Raw genomic sequence first — 25,816 nt, 5'->3', positions numbered from 1 at the left:
TGTGGAAAGACAGTGTGGCGATTCCTCAAGGATCTAGAACTAGAAATACCACTTGACCCAGTGATCCCATTACTGGGTATATACCCAAAGGATTATAAATCATGCTACTATAAAGACAGATGTACCTGTATGTTTACTGCGGCACTATTCACAATAGCAAAGACTTGGAACCAACCCAAATGTCCATCAATGATAAACTGGATTAAGAAAATGTGGCACATATACACCATGGAATACTATGCAGCCATAAAAAGATGAGTTCATGTCCTTTGTAGAGGATGAAGCTGTAATCCATCATTCTGAGCAAACTATTGCAAGGAGAGAAAACCAAACACTGCATGTTCTCACTCATAGGTGGGAATTGAATAATGAGAACACTTGGACACAGGGCGGGGAGCATCACACACTGGGGCCTGTGGTGGGGTGTGGGGGAGAGGGGAGGGATAGCATTAGGAGATATACCTAATGTAAATGACGAGTTAATGGGTACAGCAAACCAACATGGCACATGTATAGATATGTAACAAACCTGCACATTGTGCACATGTATCCTAGAACTTAAAGTATAATAATAAATAAATAAATAAATAAATGAAAAGGAAAGCTATAGACTGGGAGAAAATACTGCTAAATATATATCTGATAAAGAACTTATATTAGGCCAGATGTGGTTGCTCATGCCTGTAATCCCAGCACTTTGGGAGGCCAAAGCACGAGGATCACTTCAGCCCAGGAGTTTGAGATCAGCTTGGACAACATGGCAAAATCCTGTCTCTGCAAAAAATTTAAAAATTAGCTGGGCATGGTGGCAGGTGCCTGTAGAGCTAGCTACCTAGGAGGCTGAGGTTCAAGGATCATGTGAGCCCAGGAGGTCAAGGCTACATGAGCTGTGATGGAGCCACTGCACTGCAACCTGGGTGACAGAGTGAGATCCTGTCTTAAAAAAACAAAAACAAAGACAAAAAAAAACCAACAACAAAAACAAAATAGCATAACTTACATTTAGAATACATAAAGAACTTTTATAAGAATTTAAAAAACCTAATTTTTAAAATGGGCAAAAGATTTCAACAGATACTTCACCAAAGAAGGTATACGAATAAATGCAAATAAGCCAGGTGAAATGCAAATTAAAACCAAACTGAGATAACTCTATATACACACTAGAATGGCTAAAATAACAGGATTAATCATACCAAGTATTGATGAGGATGTAAGGAAACTAGAAGCACCACACATTACTGCTAGGAACATAAAACAGTACAGTCACTTTGGAAAATAAATTGGCAATATCATTAAAAATTTAGCTGGGCATAGTGCTGTGTGCCTGTAGGCCCAGCTACCCACAGGCTGAGGTGGGAGAATTGCTTGAACCTATGAGTTAAAAAGTTCAGCCTGGATAACATAGTGAGACCTCATTTCTTAACAACAACAACAAAAAAATTAAACATACTTATACAATACAATCCCATCAATTCTGTTTCCAAAGGAAGTAAAAATATGTCTATTCAAATGTTGATAGCAGCATTGTGTATAATAACTCCAAACTGGAAACAGTGCAAATTTACATCAACTGGTGAACGGATAACCAAGTGTGGGTCATGATCATAAAATGGATGGATTGCCCACACATCATACACTCAACAGTTTGTTTAGAACTCCAAAATATATTGCTAACTGAAAGTCAGGTACATAAGACTACATATTGTAAGTTAATCTATTTAACTTTTTTTTTTTTTTTTTTTTTTTTGAGACAGCGTCTCGCTCTGTTGCCCAGCCTGGAGTACAGTGGCACGATCTTGGCTCACTGCAACCTCCACCTCCTGGGCTCAGGCCATCCTCCCACTTAAGCCTTCGAGTAGCTCAAACTACAGGTGCGCCATCATGCCCAGCTAATTTTTGCATTATTAGTAGAGATGGGGTTTCACCATGTTGCCTAGGTTAGTCTTGAACTCCTGGACTCAAGTGGTCTGCTTGCCTCGGCCTCCTAAAGTGCTCAGATTATAGGCATGAGCCACCGTGCCCGGCCAGTCTATGTAACTTTTCATGGAAGGCAAAACTATAAAGAAAGCAGATCATTTGTTACTTGGGACTTGGGGAGGTAGGAGTGAGGATTTAATGCAAATAAGCATGAGGAAACTTTTTGAGATTATGTAAGTATTCAAAAACTGAATTTTTGTAATTGTACAACTATAAATTTACCAAAACTCATCAAAATGTGCACTTAAAATAAATAAATTTTGTGGTCTGTATATTATACCTCAAAAAAGCTGATAAAATATAAATTGGAAGAAAAGTACTGGAAAACAATAAGTTGGAGATGAATGAGGGTGATCAAAATTAATGCATCCTTCTAGAGGAAACTAGAGATTTTAATTTTAAAATTAGGTTTTTTATTACTTGTTAATTCAAGTACACGTTTTAAATTTCAAGGGTAATCATGAATAGAATAGAACTAGAACATACAGCTTTTAAGCAAATAAAGGGGAAAAACCTTGATCAATCTAATAGAATGCATTGGGGAAAAGAATTAGAGAAACAATATGGTCAAGAGAAAGCACAAAATATGATGACGGAAGTAAATATAAATTTATCAATAACCACAATAAACTTACATGGTCTAAATTAGTTAAAGACAGACACTTGAAGACTGGATTAAAAACATGAAAATCCAGGTATAACCTGTAATAGTTAAAAACATGAAGACACCAAATTCTGAAGGTATGAGAAAAGTAAATGATAAATAAAACAAATATTAATCAATATATGGCTGATACAGCTATTTTCATATAAAAAACTAGAATTTCAGACAAAAAATATTCTGAGGAATAAAAGTCATTACATAAAGACATGTATGCATGTAACAATTCAACCTTAAAATATATGAAGCACAAACTGACAGAATTACAAAGAAAAATGGCTAAATCCTCAACCTTGAAGAAACTAAACCTCTGAGTCAATGATAATCAAAAGGTAGTAAGACTATCTCAGATTTTAACAACTGTATTAAAAAAGCTTAATTTAAAGGAAATATATAGACTTCTGTACCCTCAAATTAGAGAATATATATACTTTGAAGCCTGCTAAAGTCTTAGGAGAACTGAATCTATACTAGCCTACGAATCAAATCACAACAAATAAACAAACATAACATGCGGCTTATACTCTATAACCAAAATGCATTTTATACTAGAAAAAAATGTAAATTTCTTTCATTTTCAAACTAAAGGCATACCGTTAAATAATTTTTGAGTCAAAGAAGACATGAAAACAAAAATCAGAAAATATTTGGGAGTGAAATACTACATAACAAAACTTGTGAGATAGAGCTGAGGCAGTACTGAAAGGGTAATTTATATCTTTAAATGTTTACATTGAAAAATAGACAAGCTGAAAATTAGTAAGTGTTCACCTTAGGAAGTTTAGAAAGAGAAAAACAGACTGGGCATGGTGGCTCAGGCCTGTAATCCCAGCACTTTGGGAGGCCAAGGTGGGCAGATTATCTGAGGTCCGGAGTTCAAGATCAGCTTGGACAACATGGTGAAAACCCTGTCTCCACTGAAAATACAAAAATTAGCTGGGTGTGGTGGCGGGTGCCTGTAATCCCAGCTACTCAGGAGGCTGAGGCAGAAGAATTGCTTGAGCCCGGGAGGCAGAGATTGCAGTGAGCCGAGATTGGGCCACTGCATTCCAGCCTGGGCAACAGAGCAAGACTCTGTCTAGGGAAAAAAAAAAAAAAATTCAGAGTAAACCTAAATGAAATAAATTAAAGGAAATAAGGCTAAAAGTAAGAAATAAACATTAATAAACTATAAAACAAAGAAACAATAGGCAAGATTCACAAAACCAAATGCTGATTCTTTGAAAAGAATAATAAAATAGGCACACTTCTGGTAAGATTGATTAATTAAAAAGAGAAGTAATAAATAAGCAATATTAGGAATAAAAAATGAGGTATAACATAAAATATGGGTGAAAAAATAATAAAGTGAATACTATAGATGTATATATGACAACAGTCTAAAAACGTAAGTGAAATGAACAACTTCCTTGGCTATTATAATTTATAAACACTTAGTCAAGAAGAAATGGGACACCTGAATATTCCTGTATCTATTTTTAAAAATTAAATCAGTAAATACTTTCTCATAGAAAATAACCACTAGTATGAGATACTTTAATATGAAAGTTCTACCAAACATTCAAAGAACATACAAATAAGCACTCTCGTATAAAAATAATTTCAGAGAATTGAAAAAGAGGCAACACCTTCAATTCATTTTGTGAAGCTAACATAAATGCAATATAAATATTTAAGATCATTATAATCCAAGAAAATTGGAGGCCAAACTAAGCTTAGATACAGACATCTAAATTAAAATAATAGCAAATCTAGTAATGTATTCTAAAAAAATTCTTGACCAGCTGGGTATCTCAGGAATAGAAGCAAACATTTAACAGTTTGCCCAAGCAGCTTTTATTTTATTTTACTATTTTTAAAGAGACAGGGTCTTGCCCTGTTGCCTGGGTTGGAATAGTGGCACGATCATATAGCTCACAGCATCCTTGAACTCCTGGGCTCCAGGGACCCCCTGCCTTAGCCTCCTGAGTAGCTGGGACTATAGGCACACACCACAGTGCCTAGCTAATTTAAAAAAGTTTTTATTTTGTAGAGACGAAGTCTCACTATGTTGCCCAGGCTGGCCTCAAACTCTTGGCTTCAAATGATTCTTCCACCTTGGTGTCCCAAAGTGTTGGGATTACAGGGATCAACCATGGCACCTGGCCTGAGCAGGTTTTAATAAGTCACCCCATGTTTGGAGAAGTTCTAACATTATTCATTTTACTTTCCCAATGTAGAAGCTGGGAACTCGGTTTTTAAACTTCCTTTGTCATGAACGCATAGACACATGATGAACACACTGCTACCGACATTAATTTCTGCTTTTATCTGTACAGTTGGTGCCTCCACGAAAAGGAGGGAAATGAAGTTGGAAAATAGTACACAGGAACTACATCTATAATGATTTTATATATATATATAGCGTGTGTGTGTGTGTGTGTGTGTGTGTGTGTTTTTCAGGCTAGAGTGCAGTGGCGCAATCTCACATGTCAGCTCACCTCCGCTGGGAGCAACCTCCGCTCCCCGGGTTCAAGTGATTCTCCTGCTTCAGCCTCTTGAGTATCTGGGACTACAGGCGCGTGCCACCATGACTGGCTAATTTTTGTATTTTTTAGTAGAGATGGGGTTTCACCATGTTGGCCAGGCTAGTTTGAACTCCCAACCTCAGGTGATCTGCCCGCCTCAGCCTCCCAAAGTGCTGGGATTACAGGAGTCAACTATTGCACCTGGCCAGGTAATGTTTAAATTAGAAGGTCGCACGCGTTAATATGATATCTTGGACATTAATAAGACCACATAGACAAACCATATAAAAGGAAAAGAGGAAAAGGCCCAGGTCTAAGTCCTGAGTGGTATTTAGAAGTTAGGAAAAGAAGAATGGAATATGGAAGACAAGAAAGGAAGAAGCAGTGAGGGAAGAGGAAAACCAGTAAGTGGTGCCTCAGAATTAGAAAAAAAAGACAGTGTTTCAATAAGACAGTGGTCATTGGTGTCAAAAGCTGCAAAGATCTTGAATAAGATGCAGACAGAAATGTTCACTGGATTTGGTTAATACACTTAGTCAGATTTTTAAAAAACTAGCAATTTCACCATTTATATGCTCCTTTTCATACTCCAGAGATGAAGGATAATATTTACTAGCCAATATAATATTCTAGGTCTTGAATATAGATATCAATATTGATTTACTTTGAACTTCTACTTTAAAATAAAGAAATTAAGTCTCTCCTGAAATTCAAAGATATTATCATTTCTTAACAGTCATCAATAGTTTTCATGACATCTCATTTGAAGCAATAACTAATTTATATTACATTAGATAATTTAATACATGGTTTCTGAATGACTATTTATATGCGAGGGTAGGTCCCAATCATAAAGAGCTAATCCCTGATTTGAAGGAACTTACAATTAATTTAATAAAAAAGACAGAAATGTTATACAAATTAAAATGGCATAAGTGCCAAAGTAAAACTGGATAATCTGGAAAAAAAATCATAGGTTCTTGAAAGATGAAATGTCAATAGACAAAGAATAAGGACATGCTAAGTTAAGGGATAGGATGGACACGTATACAGCAACGTGAAGTCAAGAGCACATTGAGAGGTAAGTAAATTTGTTCGGATGAAGTGAGATATTTTGGCAGGTGAGAGTGGAAAGAAAATTCATAATTGAAACATGAAGTGTCTTGAATGCTTTGCTAAATTTTAGGAGTAAACATAAGAAATGTTATGGGCTGAGTGCAATGGCTTATTGTCTGTAATTCCAGAACTTTGGGAGGCCAAGGCTGGAAGATGGCTTGAGTCTGGAAGTTGAAGACCAGCCTGCGAAACTTAGGGCGATGCTGTCTCTACAAAAAATTTTAAAAATTATCCAGGTATGGTGACATGTGCCTGCAGTCCCAGCTACTCAGTAGGCTGAGGCAGGAGGATCACTTGAGCCCAGGAAGTCAAGGTTGCAGCGAGTTGTGATGGTGCCACTGTACTGCAGCCCGGGCAACAGAGTGAGAGCCTGCCTCCAAAAAAAGGAAAAAAAAAAAAAAAAGAGAGAGAGAGAGAGAAATATTATGGAAGTGGAATTGATAGGGCTTATAAACAAAATGAATGATAGCATGAGGAAAAAAAGCCAAGTCAAAGATGTTTATGAGCTCTCTAGGCTGTATAACTGAGACAATATTATAACTTAAAAAAAAAAAACAACAGAAAAAAAGAAAGAAAACTAGGAGGAGCAGAGTTTTCTAGTGAGAAGGTGAAGATACTTTTGACTACACTGAGTGTGAGGAATCTTAACAAAAGCATTACAAACAGGATTCTGGTTAAAGAATTTATTATTACGCTTGTAGTTGAGGGTAGATATTTTGTTTTAGCTCTCTGGCAAACAGAACCATATAGGTATTCGATAAATGTTTGCTGAGTAAATGACATTTTGATGTATCTGAATTAATGTTAGTTCAGGAGAGCACCTAAACAGTAATGTTGAGAACTTTTTTGGGAATACTTTAATTATGAACTTTTAGAACACTAATACAATTTTTTTCTAACAACCAGAAAAATTTGTTGTCCCTAATAATTCTTTTCAATGTGCCATTCTCAGAGCCCCAGCTGGGTGCAGTATATGGCTAAGCAATTAATATGGGACTGCTAGAGTTTTTAAAAAACATAGTCTATGAGAAGTTACACATTTTTAAAAACAGATTCTTATCTTTAGGATAACACTACAAAACTTTTCTAAAATAAATGCTCTAAAACTTTTTATTTGCTCTCTAGTATTTATTGACATGGTTAGCTTTCTGGTTTCTTAATTTACAGTACACGGTTATACTCATTATTAAAAGCTTTTTAAATATGATGCTGTGAAAGGTGCTACAGAGAGCAATTGCATAAATAGTTCTACTTATGACAGGGTAAAAAACCACTGAGCAAACATACTTAATTGAATGCATGACTTCTTGGGGAATAAAAAAGCATTATAATGTGAAACTGTAGGTGAAAACCCTTCTCAAGTTCATTGACGTTAGAGACAAAAGTTTTCCATTCTTTTCATTTCCTATTTGCTCTTTGCCAATATTGGAATAGTAAGTAGTTAACCTGATTGGTGAGACCCTTATAGTTATTGAGCCATATCCTAGAACCAGTAGGTAGGATTCTTTTGCCTCAAAAGTGAGAAATCCATTCATGTCTCCGTTTTGCATTGTTTTTCCTTTGTTATTCTCAGTGGTAAACACATGTCGATCAGGACCCCACTAAACGGCAGGGCTAGCAGTCCATTTCTCTTCTCCACCCTCTAGTGAACTCCGGTCTGCTCATGATACTGTTTTTGAGGCAAGTCCGTCCTCCTAGTTAACTGGGTACTCAAAGTCTGCTCTGAAGGATCAACTTTCCAGACAGGAAGAGACATGATCTATGGAGAAGCCTTATCTTCACTCCAGTTTTCCAAGGAGGTCTTTCGTTGGTGGAAGTACTGGCCCTCCACTAATGAAACTATGTTCATCCCCACTTGGCTACTTAGTGTCTGTTCTCTACTGACTGTAACCCAGAAGGAATGGGGATATTATTATATAGGCTTTATTGTTTAGAGTAGTTTATCAAATATGTCCCTTTGCAAATATTTTCTTCCAATCTGTTGCTTGTCTTTTCATTCTCTTGAAAGTGTATTCCACAGAGCATAGATTTTTTCCCTTCTCTTTTACAGAAGGGAACAGCATGGAAGAACATAGATTTGAATGTTAAGGAAATCAAGTTTATCTATTATTTCTTTCATGGAGTATACCTTTGATGTTATATATAAAACTCCTTACCATACCTAAGGTCGTCTAGATTTTCTATGTTACCATCTACATTTACAGTTCTATGTTTTACATTCAAGTCTATGATAAATTTTGAGGTAATTTGGTGGAAAGTTTTAAGGTCTATGTATAGATTCCTTTTTTTTTTTTGCATGCATGTGGATGTCCATATGTTTTGGCATCATGTTTAGTTGAAAAGATTACGTTTGCTCCATTGTATTGCTTTTATTCCTTTGTCAAAGATCAGTTGACAATATTTTTGTGGGTCTATTTCTGGACTCTATTCTGTTTGATTGGTCTCTTTGTCTAGTCTTTTACCAATACCACACTGTCCTGATCATTGTAGCTTTATAGTAAGTCTTGAAGTTGGGTAATGTCAGTTCTCTGATATTGTTTCTCTCTCTCAATGTCAGGTTGGCTTTTCTGGGTCTTTTGCCTGCCCAAACAAATTTTAACATAAATTTGTTCATATCCACAAAATAACTTTCAGGAATTTTGATTGGGATTGCATTGAATCAAGTTAGGAAGCACTGACATCTGACAATACTAGTCTTTCATGAACATAAAATGTTTCTCAATTTATTTAGTTCTTTTATTTCATCAGAATTTTATAGTTATTACTCAAATAGATCTTGTATATATTTTTGTTAGACATATCTAAGATGTTAATTTTGTGGTGCTGATGTAAATGGTGCTGTTTTTAATTTCAAATTCCATTTGTTCACTGTGGCACATAGGAAAACAATTGACTTTTGTGTATTAATCTTGTATTCTGCATACTTACTCACTTAGTAGTTGTTCCAGGAGTTCTTTTTTACATGATTCTTTTAGAATTTTTACCTATACAATCATCTGATCTGTAAACAAACACAAATGTATTTCTTCTTTCCTAACCTGTATACCTTTTATTTACTTTCCTTGTCATAATTCATTAGTTGGACTTCCAGTACCATGTTGAAAAGAAGTGGCAAGAAGAGACATCCTTACCTTGTTACTGATCTTAGAAGAAAAGCTTCTAGTTTTTCACCAATAAATACAATGTTAGCTGTAGGATTTTAGTGGATAGTTTTTATCCAGTTGAGGAAGTTTCCATTCTATTCGAGCTTGCTGATATATATACATATATATATACACACACACACACACACACATATATGTGTGTATATATACACATATATATATATTTTTAAATAATGACTGGGCATTGGATTTTGTCAGATACCTTTCTGCATCTACTGATATGATCATGTGATTTTTCTTCCTTAACCTGTTGATATGATGGATTACATTACTTGATTTTTGAATGATGAACTAATCTTGTATATTTGGGATAAATCCCACTTGGTGATGGTCATGGTGTATCCTTTTTATACGCTGTTTAATTCAATTTGTTAATATTTTGTTAAGAATTTTTGCATCTATGTGCATGAGAGATATTGGTCTGTAGATAATGGTTCTAAAATGTGTTTTGCCAGATTTTGATATTAGGAATGCCGACCTTATAGAATAAATTGGAAAGTATTCCTTCTGCTTATGTCTTCTAGAAATAGCTGAGAAAATTGTATAATTTCGTCCTTAAATGTTTCATAGAATTCATCAGTGAATCCACCTGGGCCTGGTACTTTTTATTTTGGAAAGAAACATTGATTCAATTTCTTTAATAGTTATAGGCCTATTCATATGATCCATTTCTTCTTGTGAGTTTTGGCAGATTGTGTCTTTCAAGGAATTGGTCCTTTTTATCTAGGTTATTGAATTTGTGGGCATAAAGTTGTTCATAGTATTCCTTTATTATCCCTTTAACGCCCATGGGATCTGTAGCAATGTCTTCTCTTTTATTTCTGATATAAGTAATGTGTGTCTTCTCACATTTTTTTCTTAGTTTGGCTAAAGCCTTATCAATTGTGTTGATCGTTTCAAAGAACCAGGTTTTTGTTTCATTGAATTTATTGATTTTCTGTTTTTAATTGTATTGATATCTACTCCAAATTATATTACTTATTTTCTTCTACTTACTTTGAATTTAATTAGCTATTTTTTTCTAGCTTCCTGAGGTGGAAACTTAAAATTTATTCATTTTAGATCTTTCTTTTTTCCTGTTAAGAAATATTATCAAATACTATGCATTTCCTTCTATGCATTGCTTTTGCTGCATCCCATAAATTTTGATAAGTAGTAGTTTTGTTTTGTTCAAAGTATTTGTATTTTTTATTGTTTTATTTTATTTTATTGAGACAGAGTCTCACTCTATCACCCACACTGAAATATAGTGGTGTGATCTTGGCTCACTATAGCCTCTGCCTCCTGGGGTAAGCAATCTTCCCACCTCAGCCTCCCAAGTAGCTGAGACTACAGGCATGCATCACCACACTCAGCTAATTTTTGTATTTATTTGTAGAGACAGGGCTTCATCATGTTGCCCAGGCTGGTCTCAAACTCCTGAGCTCAAGCAATTGCCTGCCTCGGCCTCTCAAAGTACTGGGATTACAGGTGTGAGCCAACATGTCTGGCTGTTCAAAATATTTTTATATTTCTCTTGAGAGTTCTTCTTCGATTCAGTGTTATTTTGAAGTGTGTTGTTTAATCTTTAAGTATTTTGGGATGTTAAAGCTGTTTTTCTGTTACTGATTTTTTAGTTAAAATCCACTGTGGTCTGAGAGCATAGATTGCATCCTTTTAAATTTATTAAGGAGATAGTCTATCTTCGTGAATGTTCCATATTAACTGGAGCAGAATTTGTATTTTGCTCTTTTGGGATGAAGTAGTCTATAAATGTCAATTATATCCAGTTGACCGATGATGCTGTTGAGTTCAACTATGTCTTTACTGAATTTTTGCCTGCTGTCTCTGTCCATTTTGGATAGATGGTTCCAACTAGAAAATGAAGTTCCAACTAGAAAAATGAAATGTATCTCTTTCTCCTTATAGTTTTATCAGTTTTTGACTCATGCATTCTTTTTTTAAGAAAAAGGGTCTATGTTTCCCAGGCTGGCCTCCTGGGCTTAAGCAATCGTCCTATTCAGCCTCCAGAGTAGCTGGGACTACAGATGCATACCAATGAGCCTGGCTTGACTCATGTATTTTAATGTTCTTTTGTTAGGCACAAATACATTAAGGATTGCCATGTCTTTTTGAATAAGTAACCCTTTTATTATTATGTAATGCTCCACTTTATTCCTGATAACACTCATGGTTAGAAGTCTGCTGTCTGAAATTAATATAGCTAATTTATCTTTCTTTTTATTAGTGTTAGAATGGATTCTCCATCTCTTTCCATAATCAATATGTATCTTGTAAAAAACACATATTTGGGTCTTATTTTTGACCCACTCTAGCAATCTCTGTATTTTACCTAGTGTATTTAGACCATTGACATTTAAAGTGATTATTGATATATTTGGGTTAATATCAATCATGCTTGTTCCTGTTTGCTATTCATTGCCCTTATTCTTTGTTGCTACTTTTGTCTTCCATTCTCTTCCTGCCTTTTGTGGTTTTAATTGAGCATTTTATATGATTCAATTTTCTGTTAGCATATCAATTATACTTCTTTATAAATTTTTGTAATGGTTGCCTGAGAGTTTACAACATGCATTTACAAGTAATACAAATCTACTTTCTTTTCTTTTCTTTTTTTCCTTCTTTTGTCTAGGCTGGAGTGCTGGAGTGCAGTGGTGCAATCTCGGCTCACTGCAACCTCCATCTTCTGAGTTCAAATGATTCTCCTGCCTCCGTTTCTTGAGTAGCTTGGATTATGGGTGTCTGCCACCATGCCGGCTAATTTTTTGTATTTTTAATAGAGACAGGTTTCATCATGTTGGCCAGGCTGGTCTCGAACTCCTGACCTCAAGTGATCCATCCACCTCAACCTCCCAAAGTGCTGGGATTACAGGTGTGAGCCACTGTGCCCAGTCAAAGTCCACTTTCAAATAATACTATATGGCTTTATATGTAGAGCAAACACTTTATAATAATATTTCTAATTCCTCCCTCCCATTTCTTGTATTATTACTCTCATTCATTTCCTTTACACATAAGCTATAGTCATAAATACATTATTGCTATTATTAATTTGAACAAATTGTTATCTATTAGATAAATTAAGAATTTAAAAAAGATTTTACCCTTGTGTATTTCCTTTCAAATATTCTTCCTTTTTTAAATAGATGTGAGTTTCTGACCTATATCATTTTCCTTCTCTCTGAAGACCATCTTTTAACATCTCTTGCAAGCCAAGTCAACTGGCACAAAAGTTCTTCAATTTTTGTTTATCTGTGAAAGTCTTTATTTCTCCTTCACTTTTCAAGGATGGTTTCACAGGATACAGAATTCTAAGGCTGGTGTTTTTTGCTTTTGTTTTTTCTCTTTCTCAACATTTTAAATATTTTATGCCACTCTATTCTTGCTTCCATGGTTTCCAATGAGAAGTTGGATGTAATTCTTACCTTTGCTCCTTTATAGGTCGTTATTCCTGTGTCTTCTTTCAATATTTTTTTCTTTATCTTTGATTTTTCTGAAGTTTGAATATGATATGCCTAGGTGTAGTTTGTTTGAACATTTACCCTGTTTGGTCTTCTCTGGGCTTCCAGAATCTGTGACTTGGTGCTTGACATTCATTTGCGGAAATTCCTAGTCATTATGGCTTCAAATATGTCTTCTGTTCCTTTCTGTCTTCCTTTTCCTTTTGGTATTCCCATTTCATGTATGTTACACCTTTTGTAGTGACCCCACAATTCTTGGATATTCTGTTCCATTGTTGTTCAGTATTTTTTTCTTTTTGCTTTTTCAGTTTTAGAAGTTTCTAATGGCATATTCTCAAGCCTGGAGATACTTTCTCAGTTTTGTCCAGCCTACTAATAAGCCCATCAAAGGCATTCTTTATTTGTTACAGTGTTTTTGATATCTGGCATTTCTTTCTTACAATTTTCATCCTATGTATACTCATCTGTTCTTACATGTTTTCTATTTTTTTCCATTGGAGATCTTAGCATATTTAATATAATTGTTTTAAATCCATGGTCTGATAATTCCAACATACCTTCCATATATGAGTCTGGTTCTGTCGTTTGCTCCATTTCTTTAAACTGTGTTTTTTTGCCTTTTAATACACCTTGTAAATTTTAGTTGAAAGATGAACATGGTGTACTGAATAAAAGGACCTGTGGTAAGTAAGACTTTAGTAATGTGGTGATAAGCTGTGTGTGTTTGCGGCGGGGGGAGGGGACATTCTATAGTTCTATCACTAGATCTCAGTCTTTTAGTAGGCCTGTGCCTCTGAGCTATGAATGTCAAAAATGCTTTTCAGTTTTTTTCCACTCCCTTAGTTGGTACAGGATGGTTAGAGGGGGCTAGAGTTCGATATTTCCCTTCAACTATGTGGAAGGCTAGAGAAGGCTGACTAGAGTTGGGAACAGAACTTATCCATTAAAATCTTACTATCAGTTTTTATGAAGTTAGCAGTCTTGCAAGTTTAGTTCAAAAATAACATCCCAGAGACTTCCAGTCTCCAATTCTACATGTAAGGATATTAGAAGTCATCACTCTGTCCTAAAAACAAATAAAAAGCTGAAGAAACTAAAAAATCAACAACTCTTCTTAGATCCATCAGATCTAAGTTGGTTAGGCTCTGATAAAAACATGTATAGGTTAGGCTCTGATAAATTTTTTTTTTTTTTTGAGATGGAGTCTCACTCTGTCACCCAGGCTGGAGTGCAGTGGTCACTGCAAGCTCCTCCTTCTGGGTTCACACCGTTCTCCTGTCTCAGCCTCCCTAGTAGCTGGGACTACAGGCATCCGCCACCATGCCCAGCTAATTTTTGTATTTTTAGTAGAGACCAGGTTTCACCATGTTAGCCAGGATGGTCTTGATCTCCTGATCTCGTGATCTGCCTACCTTGGCCTCCCAAAGTGCTTGGATTATAGGAGTGAGCCACTGCACCCAGCCTTTTCTTTGGGAGGGATGCGGGGGGCAGACTTTGTAAGAAGAACAGAATGCTTCTTGTGGTATATTTCACAATGGCTACCCTCTCTGTTCCTTGATACTTCCCTCTCCCCCTGCTTCTCCCATCCCATAACTGGGGCCCTCTTGGAGTTTTTAACTCTTGACTTTTCCACACAGAGCTTCAGCCAAGTTTTAAATTACAGTTCAGGTTTTTGTACCCTGATCCTAGTTCCCAAAGAGGTTTTCATTCCTGTAAGTTATGATTCTCTGAATCTGTCAGTCTAATCACTCTTATTTTCGGGGCAGCAGTTTGCCCTGTGACTCACTTCTCTGATGGATTTAAGAAGAGTTGTTCATTTCTCAGTTTCTTCAGCTTTTTATTTGTTTTTAGGACACAGTGATGACTTCTAATCTCCTTACATGTAGAACTGGAAACTGGAAGTTTCTGGGATATTATTTTTGAACCTTAAACTTCCAAGACTGCTAATTTCATAAAACTGATAATAAAATTTTAATGGAGAAGTTCTGTCCCCAAGATTACTTAAAAATCATAGTTGGACATATAAGAAAACTTTAATTTATTTAAAGAAAAAAAAGCTTCATAAAATATATTAGCATTTTTGTTAAAAGTAGGTTGAAAAGAAACAAAAAGGAATAATAACTTAAGCTCTAAATCTACTGTCCTAGACTATCCATTTATTTGGGATGAAGCAAGCCATTCTCCAAATACGGTATGTAAACAGTATGATTCAATGTGATTTAGACTGATTTCTGTGTGCATTTGAGAGTTTAGATTTCTTATTTAAATTTAACTTGTATGCATTGTGGTATTGGTGAATTAACTATTATTTACAGAAAAACATGTTGTTCTATTTCCTTTTATTATCCAAACTCTATGCAGTTTTAAGAAATTATTTTGTTGTTTCATTCTACTTACACATGGTTGTACATTACTTATTCCATGATGCGGGAGAGTGGGATTCCTAGCAGTGACATGTTCTAAGCATACCCGGAGGTTGAGATTCTATACTTTGTGTATAAAAGATACAGTGTGAATGTAGGGAGTGGGTTGAGAGAGAGAGAGAGAGAGAGAGAGACAGAGAGAGACTGATTTCAAAAAAGAGAGTGCAAGAATATGCACCCCCAATAGAAACAAAGAAAATCTCCTTTTCCTATAAATGTCTCCAAAACTGCAAAATCAAAAATGAAAGAAAACAAAGGGGGAAATGAGTTATATCTAAACCTAAAGTTTCAGTTCTGATGTTCTAGAACTCCTCTATTAGCTCCTGAGCAAACTGTAATCCACAATCAGTGAATAATGTTTGGTAACTAATACATTTCCCTCTCTTCCACAGGCCCTGGCCCTACTCCTAGTAACTGCTGTGTAGAAATTGCCTACTAAATAGACCAGGTCATGGGAACATGTGTATTTACGAAGGAGTTCCATCACTTACACTGGCGATGAGGACTATTCAAGCTCACAGAAACTTTGATTCAAGGCCATCAATATATTGATATAAATTAAAAAGCAACCTTTACTAATGAAAAAAATCAATGAATAAAATTTGCTTCAAAAGTTTAAAGTTAGCAATCAAATAAGAAAATAAAAGTTTAAAACTTCAATTACTTGTGCTTCATCATTTTTAATCAATTTTTTGTTCTCTATAGAGAACAAAATTCTGTATACTTCTTGAAGCCAAAATATCTTTCTCTCATAGGTTTAATCAAACAGAATATTTAGAAAAAAAAAACACAAGAATATCTCTTTTGTAAGTATTTGCTGACAACAACAATATGCTTTAAAATTGTAGTGGGAAAGCAAGTAACATACAACTTTTTACGAGGTTGCAGTTGTTTTAAAACTTAGGGCCCAATTTTAATAAAAAACATAATATTTCCAAAATTATAATGTTCTTTCTAGCTAACTTAAAAGTAAATGTCAAAGTAGGTTTTAAATAAAACCCTTTAATCAATGATGTTTCTAATCCCAAAAATTTAACATAAAAAAGTATGACAAATATTAAAACATACACTTCCTAGGCAATATTCTGTGTTTGTTTTTGTCTTTGAAAGATTCAAGAAAATATTTCCTCTTTGTTCACATATTGCTTGTAACAGAGCTGATCATCTCATCTACAGTATATCAATTAAGTAGTGTCTTTGTTATCTCGTGTTTTAATATTTATCAAACATATTTATCATTTTCTCTTCATTTACATTTTCTTGTTTCACATACCATTTGTAATAATTATATTCAATGCTCCTCTTAGAGGACAAGAAATGTATGTCTTCTTTTTTGTCTGTGGTTTTATTTCTTCTGTATCTGATATGACAGTTTTAGTTTCTTCATGTGCAGTACTGTTAGGATCAATGAGACTCTGTAGTAAAACAAGAAAATCTTTAAGGAGCTATACTTTTTGTATAATTTTATGAATGTACTAAACCACCAAAGTTTGGAATTAAATTTATATTATCACTGTCAATGCGAGGAATCACAGATAGAAAAGAAGATTCATGCTCCATATCAGTAGCTATTTGGGGATGTAACAGCAGTGTATTTTGCAGGGTACCTTGATTTAACCTTTTATAGACTTGTGTCCCCATCATTTTCAGTCATTTGTGTATACTGAATAAAGGTGCCTACAGTTTGGTCCATCCTCTATACACATTCCAAAGATTATTCACCAAAACTTTTGTGAAATGAAAATACAACTCAATTAGAAAGGAGGTGAAATGTAATTTTACTTGGATTCATCTCATTTGATAAATTTATATAACTGAAAGAAAAATGAGAAAAACATAGGTCAAGCCTTCAGAAATTCAGGCATGCTTCCACTAATATTTATAGATAACATATTAAATAGTGCAAGGGTATACCTTAATCTCCCAGGCCTTTTAATGGTAACCTAATTATGAAACTGCTGATTTGAAAAAAACAGGAATCTTTGGTTTGTGAGAATATTGAGAAACTTCTTCCAATGTAAAAAACAAACCATAAACAATGATGACAACAATAAAACACCAGAGTAGAGTTAACTCTGCAATAGAAATCTCCCAAATTTGCCTTATGATTGTCATGGGTGGGTGGGTGTGGGTATGTGTGTGCCAGCAATTTGAGTGACTTGATAATACTTTGAGTGAGTGACAGAGGGAACATCACATCATCACAGGAAACAATAAAAAGGCTAGAGGGCATGGACACATTGAGGAAGGGAATTTTACATGTAATCACTAAGGAGACAGAGATGTCAAAGCAGCTGATGGCTAAAAATGAATTATGTAGCTCTTTAAGATCAAAGTTCTTCAAATCTGATCATAATTAACCAATTGGAGTTCTGGTATAGAGGCTGTTTCTAAAAATTCTGTTACCACATAGACACAATGGTGAATTTTTATTAAGGTGAGTGAAAGGTCATATATAGTAAAACCATATTATTTTAAGTTTTATTATTTTAGAATTAGTAATAAACTGATATAGACTAAGATGACTTCTTCATAGATAATTAGAATAAATGGTGAATATTTAAAATATTTTTAAAAACAACTTTTTGACCATTAAGAACTATCGAAATCTGTATTTTTTAAAAATATGAAATTTACAATTCTAATTATAAGCAATTATTACTAAGTAAAACCAGATCAACAGAAGGTCTAATGACTAGCTCTATATAAATATAAAAATGAAAAACTTGAGTCTCTTCAGAATGCACAGCACAACATTTTAATTAATCTAGACTTGTCTTTGCCTCCGTTTAAGTTACTGAGTTTTCCCTGAATGTGGCAAGAAATAATAAGTGACATTTTTCCTTATTCCTAAAATCTGTGCTCTTTAGCTCTAAAATGCACCCCTTTCCATTTGTTTCATTATTTCTGCTCATTTTCTAGGACCTATTATAACTAGCTATTTTTAAATTTACCACTATTCATTTTTAACCAGATATATAAAAGAAATATAAAAGAAATCTATCTAATAAGTAAACTTTAAAAATAAATTTTAAGATCAGATTGATTTTATGTCATATATTACAATATACTTTTAAGTTTTTACCTGAGGAGTTGTAGATGTTTGGAAGTTTTCATCCTCCAAATGTTCATCTTTTGATTCTGTGGTGTGCATGCTAAGATTTAAAATAAAAATACTTTAAAAGAAGAAACAAAACTATAAATCCATATGAAAACAAACATGGTTAAGTGGGATTAAATTTTAAAGGATTTTTGTTCTAAAGTTGTATCATAGTGAAGTCAGATATCTTTATAGTCAACACAGATCCAAATATTCATCTTTTAACATTATTAACCAAAGCCATACGCATAAGTTTTAAAAACCATTATCATATAGAAATGTAACATTTCTCAACAGTTCATAATGCTGGCCCATATCATAGAATCATGTATCAGAAAACACATAAATTTATTTTATGCACTGGTGTGTTTGAGTTAATATCTACTGTTGATTTAATCTATCTTCAGTCGTGATCCTACATAAAAGACTCCAGAAAAATTTTAAATGAAATATGACCAACTACATTAATACCTACATCTATAAGTTACTGATACATACTATCTTTTTACATGGTCCATTTGAAGGATCTGTAGATCCAACATTTAAACTTATCTATAAAGTGTTATTTTGAAGAAGAATAAACTAGATTAATAAAAGAATAATTATTTCTGATAACTTTTATTTTAAAGTATCTGTTGTTTCTTTTTTTTTTTTTTGCTTAGCTTATTAAGGATAAATTTTTGGACAGCTTTCTCTTCTTTTTTTTTTATTATTATACTTTAAGTTCTAGGGTACATGTGGATAACATGCAGGTTTGTTACATATGTATACTTGTGCCATGTTGCTGTGCTGCACCCATCAACTCGTCAGCACCCATCAACTCATCATTTACATCAGGTATAACTCCCAATGCAATCCCTCCCCCGCCCCTCCCCATGATAGGCCCCAGTGTATGATGTTCCCCTTCCTGAGTCCAAGTGATCTCATTGTTCAGTTCCCACCTATGAATGAGAACATGCGGTGTTTGGTTTTCTGTTCTTGCGATAGTTTGCTGAGAATGATGGTTTCCAGCTGCATCCATGTCCCTACAAAGGACACAAACTCATCCTTTTTTACGGCTGTATAGTATTCCATGGTGTATATGTGCCACATTTTCTTAATCCAGTCTGTCACTGATGGACATTTGGGTTGATTCCAAGTCTTTGCTATTGTGAATAGTGCCACAATAAACATACGTGTGCATGTGTCTTTATAGCAACATGATTTATAATCCTTTGGGTATATACCCAGTAATGGGATGGCTGGGTCATATGGTACTTCTAGTTCTAGATCGTTGAGGAATCGCCATACTGTTTTCCATAATGGTTAAACAAGTTTACAATCCCACCGACAGTGTAAAAGTGTTCCTCTTTCTCCACATTCTCTCCAGCATCTGTTGTTTCCTGATTTTTTTAATGATCGCCATTCTAACTGGTGTGAGATGGTATCTCATTGTGGTTTTGATTTGCATTTCTCTGATGGCCAGTGATGATGAGCATTTTTTCATGTGTCTCTTGGCTGTATGAATGTCTTCTTTTGAGAAATGTCTGTTCATATCCTTTGCCCACTTTTCAATGGGGTTGTTTGTTTTTTTTCTTGTAAATTTGTTTGAGTTCTTTGTAGGTTCTAGATATTAGCCCTTTGTCAGATGAGTAGATTGCAAAAATTTTCTCCCATTCTGTAGGTTGCCTGTTCACTCTGATGGTAGTTTCTTTTGCTGTGCAGAAGCTCTTTAGTTTAACTGGATCCCATTTGTCAATTTTGGCTTTTGTTGCCATTGCTTTTGGTGTTTTAGACATGAAGTCCTTGCCCATGCCTATGTCCTGAATGGTATTACCTAGGTTTTCTTCTAGGGTTTTTATGGTATTAGGTCTAACATTTAAGTCTCTAATCCATCTTGAATTAATTTTCATATAAGGAGTAAGGAAAGGATCCAGTTTCAGCTTTCTACTTATGGCTAGCCAATTTTCCCAGCACCATTTATTAAATAGGGAATCCTTTCCCCATTTCTTGTTTCTCTCAGGTTGATCAAGATCAGATGGCTGTAGATGTGTGGTATTATTTCTGAGGGCTCTGTTCTGTTCCATTGGTCTATATCTCTGTTTCGGTACCAGTAACATGCTGTTTTGGTTACTGTAGCCTTGTAGTATAGTTTGAAGTCAGGTAGCGTGATGCCTCCAGCTTTGTTCTTTTGGCTTAGGATTGTCTTGGAAATGCGGGCTCTTTTTTGGTTCCATATGAACTTTAAAGCAGTTTTTTCCAATTCTGTGAAGAAACTCATTGGTAGCTTGATGGGGATGGCATTGAATCTATAAATTACCTTGGGCAGTATGGTCATTTTCACGATATTGATTCTTCCTATCCATGAGCATGGTATGTTCTTCCATTTGTTTGTGTCCTCTTTTATTTCACTGAGCAGTGGTTTGTAGTTCTCCTTGAAGAGGTCCTTTACATTCCTAGTAAGTTGGATTCCTAGGTATTTCATTCTCTTTAAAGCAATTGTGAATGGAAGTTCATTCATGATTTGGCTCTCTGTTTGTCTGTTACTGGTGTATAAGAATGCTTGTGATTTTTGCAAAATAATTTTGTATCCTGAGACTTTGCTGAAGTTTCTTATCAGCTTAAGGAGATTTTGGGCTGAGACAATGGGGTTTTCTAAATACAGAATCATGTCATCTGCAAACAGGGACAATTTGACTTCTTCTTTTCCTAACTGAATACCCTTGATTTCTTTCTCCTGGCTGATTGCCCTGGCCAGAACTTCCAACACTATGTTGAATAGGAGTGGTGAGAGAGGGCATCCCTGTCTTGTGCCAGTTTTCAAGGGGAATTTTTCCAGTTTTTGCCCATTCAGTATGATATTGGCTGTGGGTTTGTCATAAATAGCTCTTATTATTTTGAGATACGTTCCATCAATACTGAATTTATTGAGCGTTTTTAGCATGAAGGGCTGTTGAATTTTGTCAAAGGCCTTTTCTGCATCTATTGAGATAATCATGTGGTTTTTGTCTTTGGTTCTGTTTATATGCTGGATTACGTTTATTGATTTGCGTATGTTGAACCAGCCTTGCATCCCAGGGATGAAGCCCACTTGATCCGGATCCAGCAGCACATCAAAAAGTATCTGTTGTTTCTACCTCCTCTGTAATCTTTGCTAGCTTTGAATGTAGGAAGGATAACTTTTCTTAAAAATATCTTCTCTCAATTTTTGAGTTGTTTTAAGAACAAAACTAAAGATTTCAAGTTTTAATTTTTAGATAGTCTATATTACCATATCCTGTAGCATTTCAAGTATCTATACTTTTCTAAAAGGAAAACAATTTTAATAATGAAAAATTTTAATAAAAAGGAAATGAAAAGGAACATTAACATTTGAGTAGTTATCATATGTTAGCTGCTTTACATCTATTGTCTTACTGTAATGAAGTAAAATATTACTCTGTAAAATCCTATAAAGAATCAAAACTGAAGTTATAACTTTATTAAAGCAAAAAATAACCTTTAAAATTTTTGATTAGAAACTTAGATCTAAATTCCTTTAAAGTGTAGTTCCATTTTGATTCAAGTGACTGTCAAAATTATTATCTTGTCATTAGAATGAAGTATTAGTCTATTTCCATGCAGCTATGAAGAGATACCTGAGTCTAGGTAATTTATAAAGGAAAGAGATTTAATTTCACATGGCTGGGGAGGCCTCAGGAAACTTAAAATTATGGTGGAGGGGACCTCTTCACAGTGTGGCAGGAGAGAGAATGAGTGCAAGCAGGGGAAATGCCAGACACTTATAAAACCATTAGATCTTGTGAGATTAACTCACAAGATCCAATTACCTATACCTTGTCCCACCCATGACATGTAGGGATTATTACAACTCAAGGTTGAGATTTGGGTGGGGACAAAGAGCCAAATAATATCATTCTGCCCCTGGCCCCTCCCAAATCTCATGTACTCACATTTCAAAACACAATTATGCCTTTCCAACAGTCCCCCAAAGTCTTAACTAATTCCAGCATTAACTCAAAAGCCCAAGTCCAAAGTCATGTCTGAGACAAGTAAAGTCGCTTCTTCCTATGAGTCTATAAAATCAAAAGCAAGTTAGTTACTTCTTAGGTACAAGGGGGGTACTGGGAGAAATTGGCCAAAACAAAGGGGCTACAGATCCCATTCAAGTCCAAAATCCAATAGGGCAATCATTAGACCTTAAAGTTCCAAAATGATCTCCTTTTACTCCATGTGGCACATCCAGGTCATGCTGATGCAAGAGGTGGGCTCCCATGGCCTTGGGCAGCTCTGCCCATGTGGCTGTGCAGAATTACAGTCCCACTCTCTGGTGCTTTCACAGGCTGGTATTGAGGGTCTGCTGCTTTTCCAGGCACACGGTGCAAGCTGCTGGTGGATCGACCATTCTGGGGTGTGGAGGATGGTGGCTGTCTTCTCACAGCTCCACCAGGTAGTGCCCCAGTGGGGTCTCTGTGTGGGGGCTCCAACTCCACATTTTCCCTTTGCACTACCCTAGCAGAGGAACTCCATGAGGGCTCCATCCCTGGAGCAAACTTCTGCCTGGATATCCAGGCATTTCTATATATCCTCTGAAATCTAGGTGGAGGTTCTAAAAGCTCAGTTCCTGACTTCTGTGCACCTGTCAGCCTAACACCACGTGTAAGCTGCCAAGGCTTGGGGTTTGCACCATCTGAAGCAATGCCAGAGCTGTACCTGGCCTCCTTTAGACATAGCTAGAGCTGAAGCAGCTGAGACACAAGGCACCACGTCCCAAGACTGCATAGAGCAGGGCGGCCCTGGGCCTGCCACAAAGCCATTTTTCCCCTCTAGATCTCCAGACCTGTGAGGGGAGGGGCTGCCACAAAGGTCTCTGACATGCCCTAGAGATATTTTCCCCATTGTCACGGTGATTAACATTCGACTCCTCATTACTTATGCAACTTTCTGCAGCAGGCTTAAATTTCTACCTCCTTCCCCAGAAAAATGTTTTTTTTTGTTTTGTTTTGTTTTTTTGTATTGCATCATCAGGCTGCAATTTTTCTAAACTTTTATGCTCTGCTTCCTCGTGAACACTTGGCCACTTAGAAATTTCTTCTGCCAGATATCCTAAATCATCACTCTCAAGTTCAAAGTTCTGCAGATCTCTGGGGCAGAGGCAAAATGCCACCAGTCTCTTTGCTAAAGCATAGCAAGAATGACCTTTACTCCAATTCCCAAGAAGTTCCTCATCTGCATCTCAAACCACCACAGCCTAGACTTCATTGTCCATATCACCATCAGCATTTTGGTCAAAGCCATTCAACAAGTCTCTAGGAAGTTCCAAACTTTCCCACATCTTTGTCTCTTCTGAGCCCTCCAAATTATTCCAACCTCAGCTTGTTACCCAGTTCCAAAGTCGCTTCCACATTTCTGGGTATCTTTACAACAGCAGCCCACTCTGGGATGCCAATTTACATTAGTCCCTTTTCATGCTACTACAAAGAAATACCTAAGACTGGGTAATTTATAAAGGAAAGAGGTTTAATGGACTCACAGTTCCACATGGCTGGGGAGGCCTCAGGAAACTTACAATCATTGCAGAGGGCAGCTCTTCACAAGGTGGCAGGAAAGAGAATGAGTGCAAGCAGGGATATGCCAGACACTTATAAAATCATCAGATCTTGTGTTGTGATCACATCAGATCACTCATTATCATGAGAACAGCATGGGAAACCACCTCCATGATCCAGTTACCTCCACTTGGTTCCAGCCCTGACACATAGGGATTATTACAATTCAAGGTGAAATTTGGATGGGGACACAGAACCAAACCATATCAAATGACTACCTTGTCATAAGCTATTAGATTACAAGGTAATTGGTAAGAACAAGGGAGGTATGTGAATCACCTAAGTTGTGTCATGTTCTGAATAAACAGGCTGGGAGTTAGAGCCATTAAAAAGTTTGAGCTGAAGTGCACATAAATTTTGAGGAGAGGACACAAAGTTAATTTATTTACTTACTAATTTTGGAATGCCTACTCTTCTGGTCTCTGAAGGTAAAGCAGCCAAACAAAACAAAACAAAACAGAAATATAGGTTTCTGCTCTCATGGATCTTATACTCTTGTTAGGAGGAAGGGGAAGACTATAAAAAACATTTTCAGTACCGCAGAAAATAAATGAGGATCATGTGATAGAGATCAAGGTGACATTTGAACTGTGTCCTAAATGAGGAGAAGCTGAGACATAAGTAAGCAGATGGACTAGGAGCAGGCAAACATAACACCAACAATCATATAAGTAGAGACATCAAGAAAGTAGGCAGCATATTTTAAGATCTGTAACTATAATGATTAGGACAGCAGGGCTTGGAACTCAGGCAAGCACACTATGCATTAGAACTTCAAAACCTAGGTAAGGGGTCTGAATAACAGACGTATAGGTTAATAGCTATAAGAGCAGCTTGAGACTGAGTCAAGCAACATTTGTGACTGGCAGTCACTCAATACCTTCTTTATATATCTGCCAAGAGTGGAATTGGTAGGTGGTATGCCTAAAAGCAAGGACTTTGAGCTGAGAAAGAAATGTATTCAACTCTTCTCTTATCTTTTAATAACTGTAGGAAGTGATTTATCTCCATTGGCCTCAATTTCCTTATCTGAAAAAATATATAGTAATGCTTAGTTTATTGGTTATCATAAGAATTAAATTATAATAGCTGATGCCAGTTGAACTATATTAAGCACTTAACATGAATCATCTTCCTCATTTCTCTCAACAACTCTATGAGGTGTTTACTACTATTATCCCCATTTTATGTTCAAACTATGGAAGCGGGAAAGTTAAGTAATTTAACTTTCAATATAGTCAAAAAACTAGCAAGTGGCAGAGCTGGAATTTAAATGAAGCACTCTTTAATACTACTCAGATCTTTGTCAACTTTGGCATTGTCTCTTTTTTCTTTTAACTGTTGTGGTGACATTGCATTATGAATTTAAATTGCATTTCTATAATGAGCACTTTTTCATATATTTACTGGCCATTTGAATATCTTCTTTAGTAAAGTGTTCAAATCTCTTGTCCATTTTTTTGTTGTATTGGATCCCATTTTCATATTGATTTGTTGGAGTTCTTTTTAGGTATTAAAAATATAAATCTTTTATTGGATATACAAAGAGCCAATATCATCTCCCACTCTGTGTCTTGCCTTTTTACGCTGATGATACGTTTTTAAAAGATACTTTAATTTGGCCCAATTTATTCTTTCCTTTCTTTATCCTTAGAGCTTTTATTGTTTGATAAATCTTTGCCAACTCTGAGGTCACAAATGTTTATTCTCCTATATATTCTTCCACAAACATTATTGTTTTGTTTCTCACATAGGAAAGGAACAACAATGGGTCTATGGTCTATGATCCATCTGGAATTGAATTTCATATATGGGG

At 35.5% G+C, this 25,816-nt stretch overlaps 1 protein-coding gene across 11 annotated transcripts in view; it reads right to left on the bottom strand.

Annotated features, from left to right (window-relative positions):
- The window catches only part of SLC9B1 (solute carrier family 9 member B1), a 149,711-nt gene that overhangs the window by 97,656 nt on the left and 26,239 nt on the right, over positions 1–25,816 (bottom strand). For all 11 annotated transcript variants that reach the window (XR_004182743.1, XM_031664391.1, XM_031664393.1 and 8 more), the window contains 2 exons: positions 18,398–18,467; positions 16,586–16,727 (listed from right to left, as the gene is read on the bottom strand). Coding sequence is in view for 10 of the 11 variants with exons in the window: in XM_031664391.1 (XP_031520251.1) it covers positions 16,586–16,727; positions 18,398–18,466 (211 nt within the window). In the remaining variant the exon portion in view is untranslated. The remainder of the gene's footprint in view (positions 1–16,585; positions 16,728–18,397; positions 18,468–25,816) is intronic.

Source organism: Papio anubis, chromosome 3, assembly GCF_008728515.1.
Source record: "Papio anubis isolate 15944 chromosome 3, Panubis1.0, whole genome shotgun sequence".
Taxonomy (NCBI): Eukaryota; Metazoa; Chordata; class Mammalia; order Primates; family Cercopithecidae; genus Papio; species Papio anubis.
The sequence above is the reverse complement of the archived record's forward strand: the minus strand, read 5'-3'. Positions and strand labels throughout refer to the sequence as shown.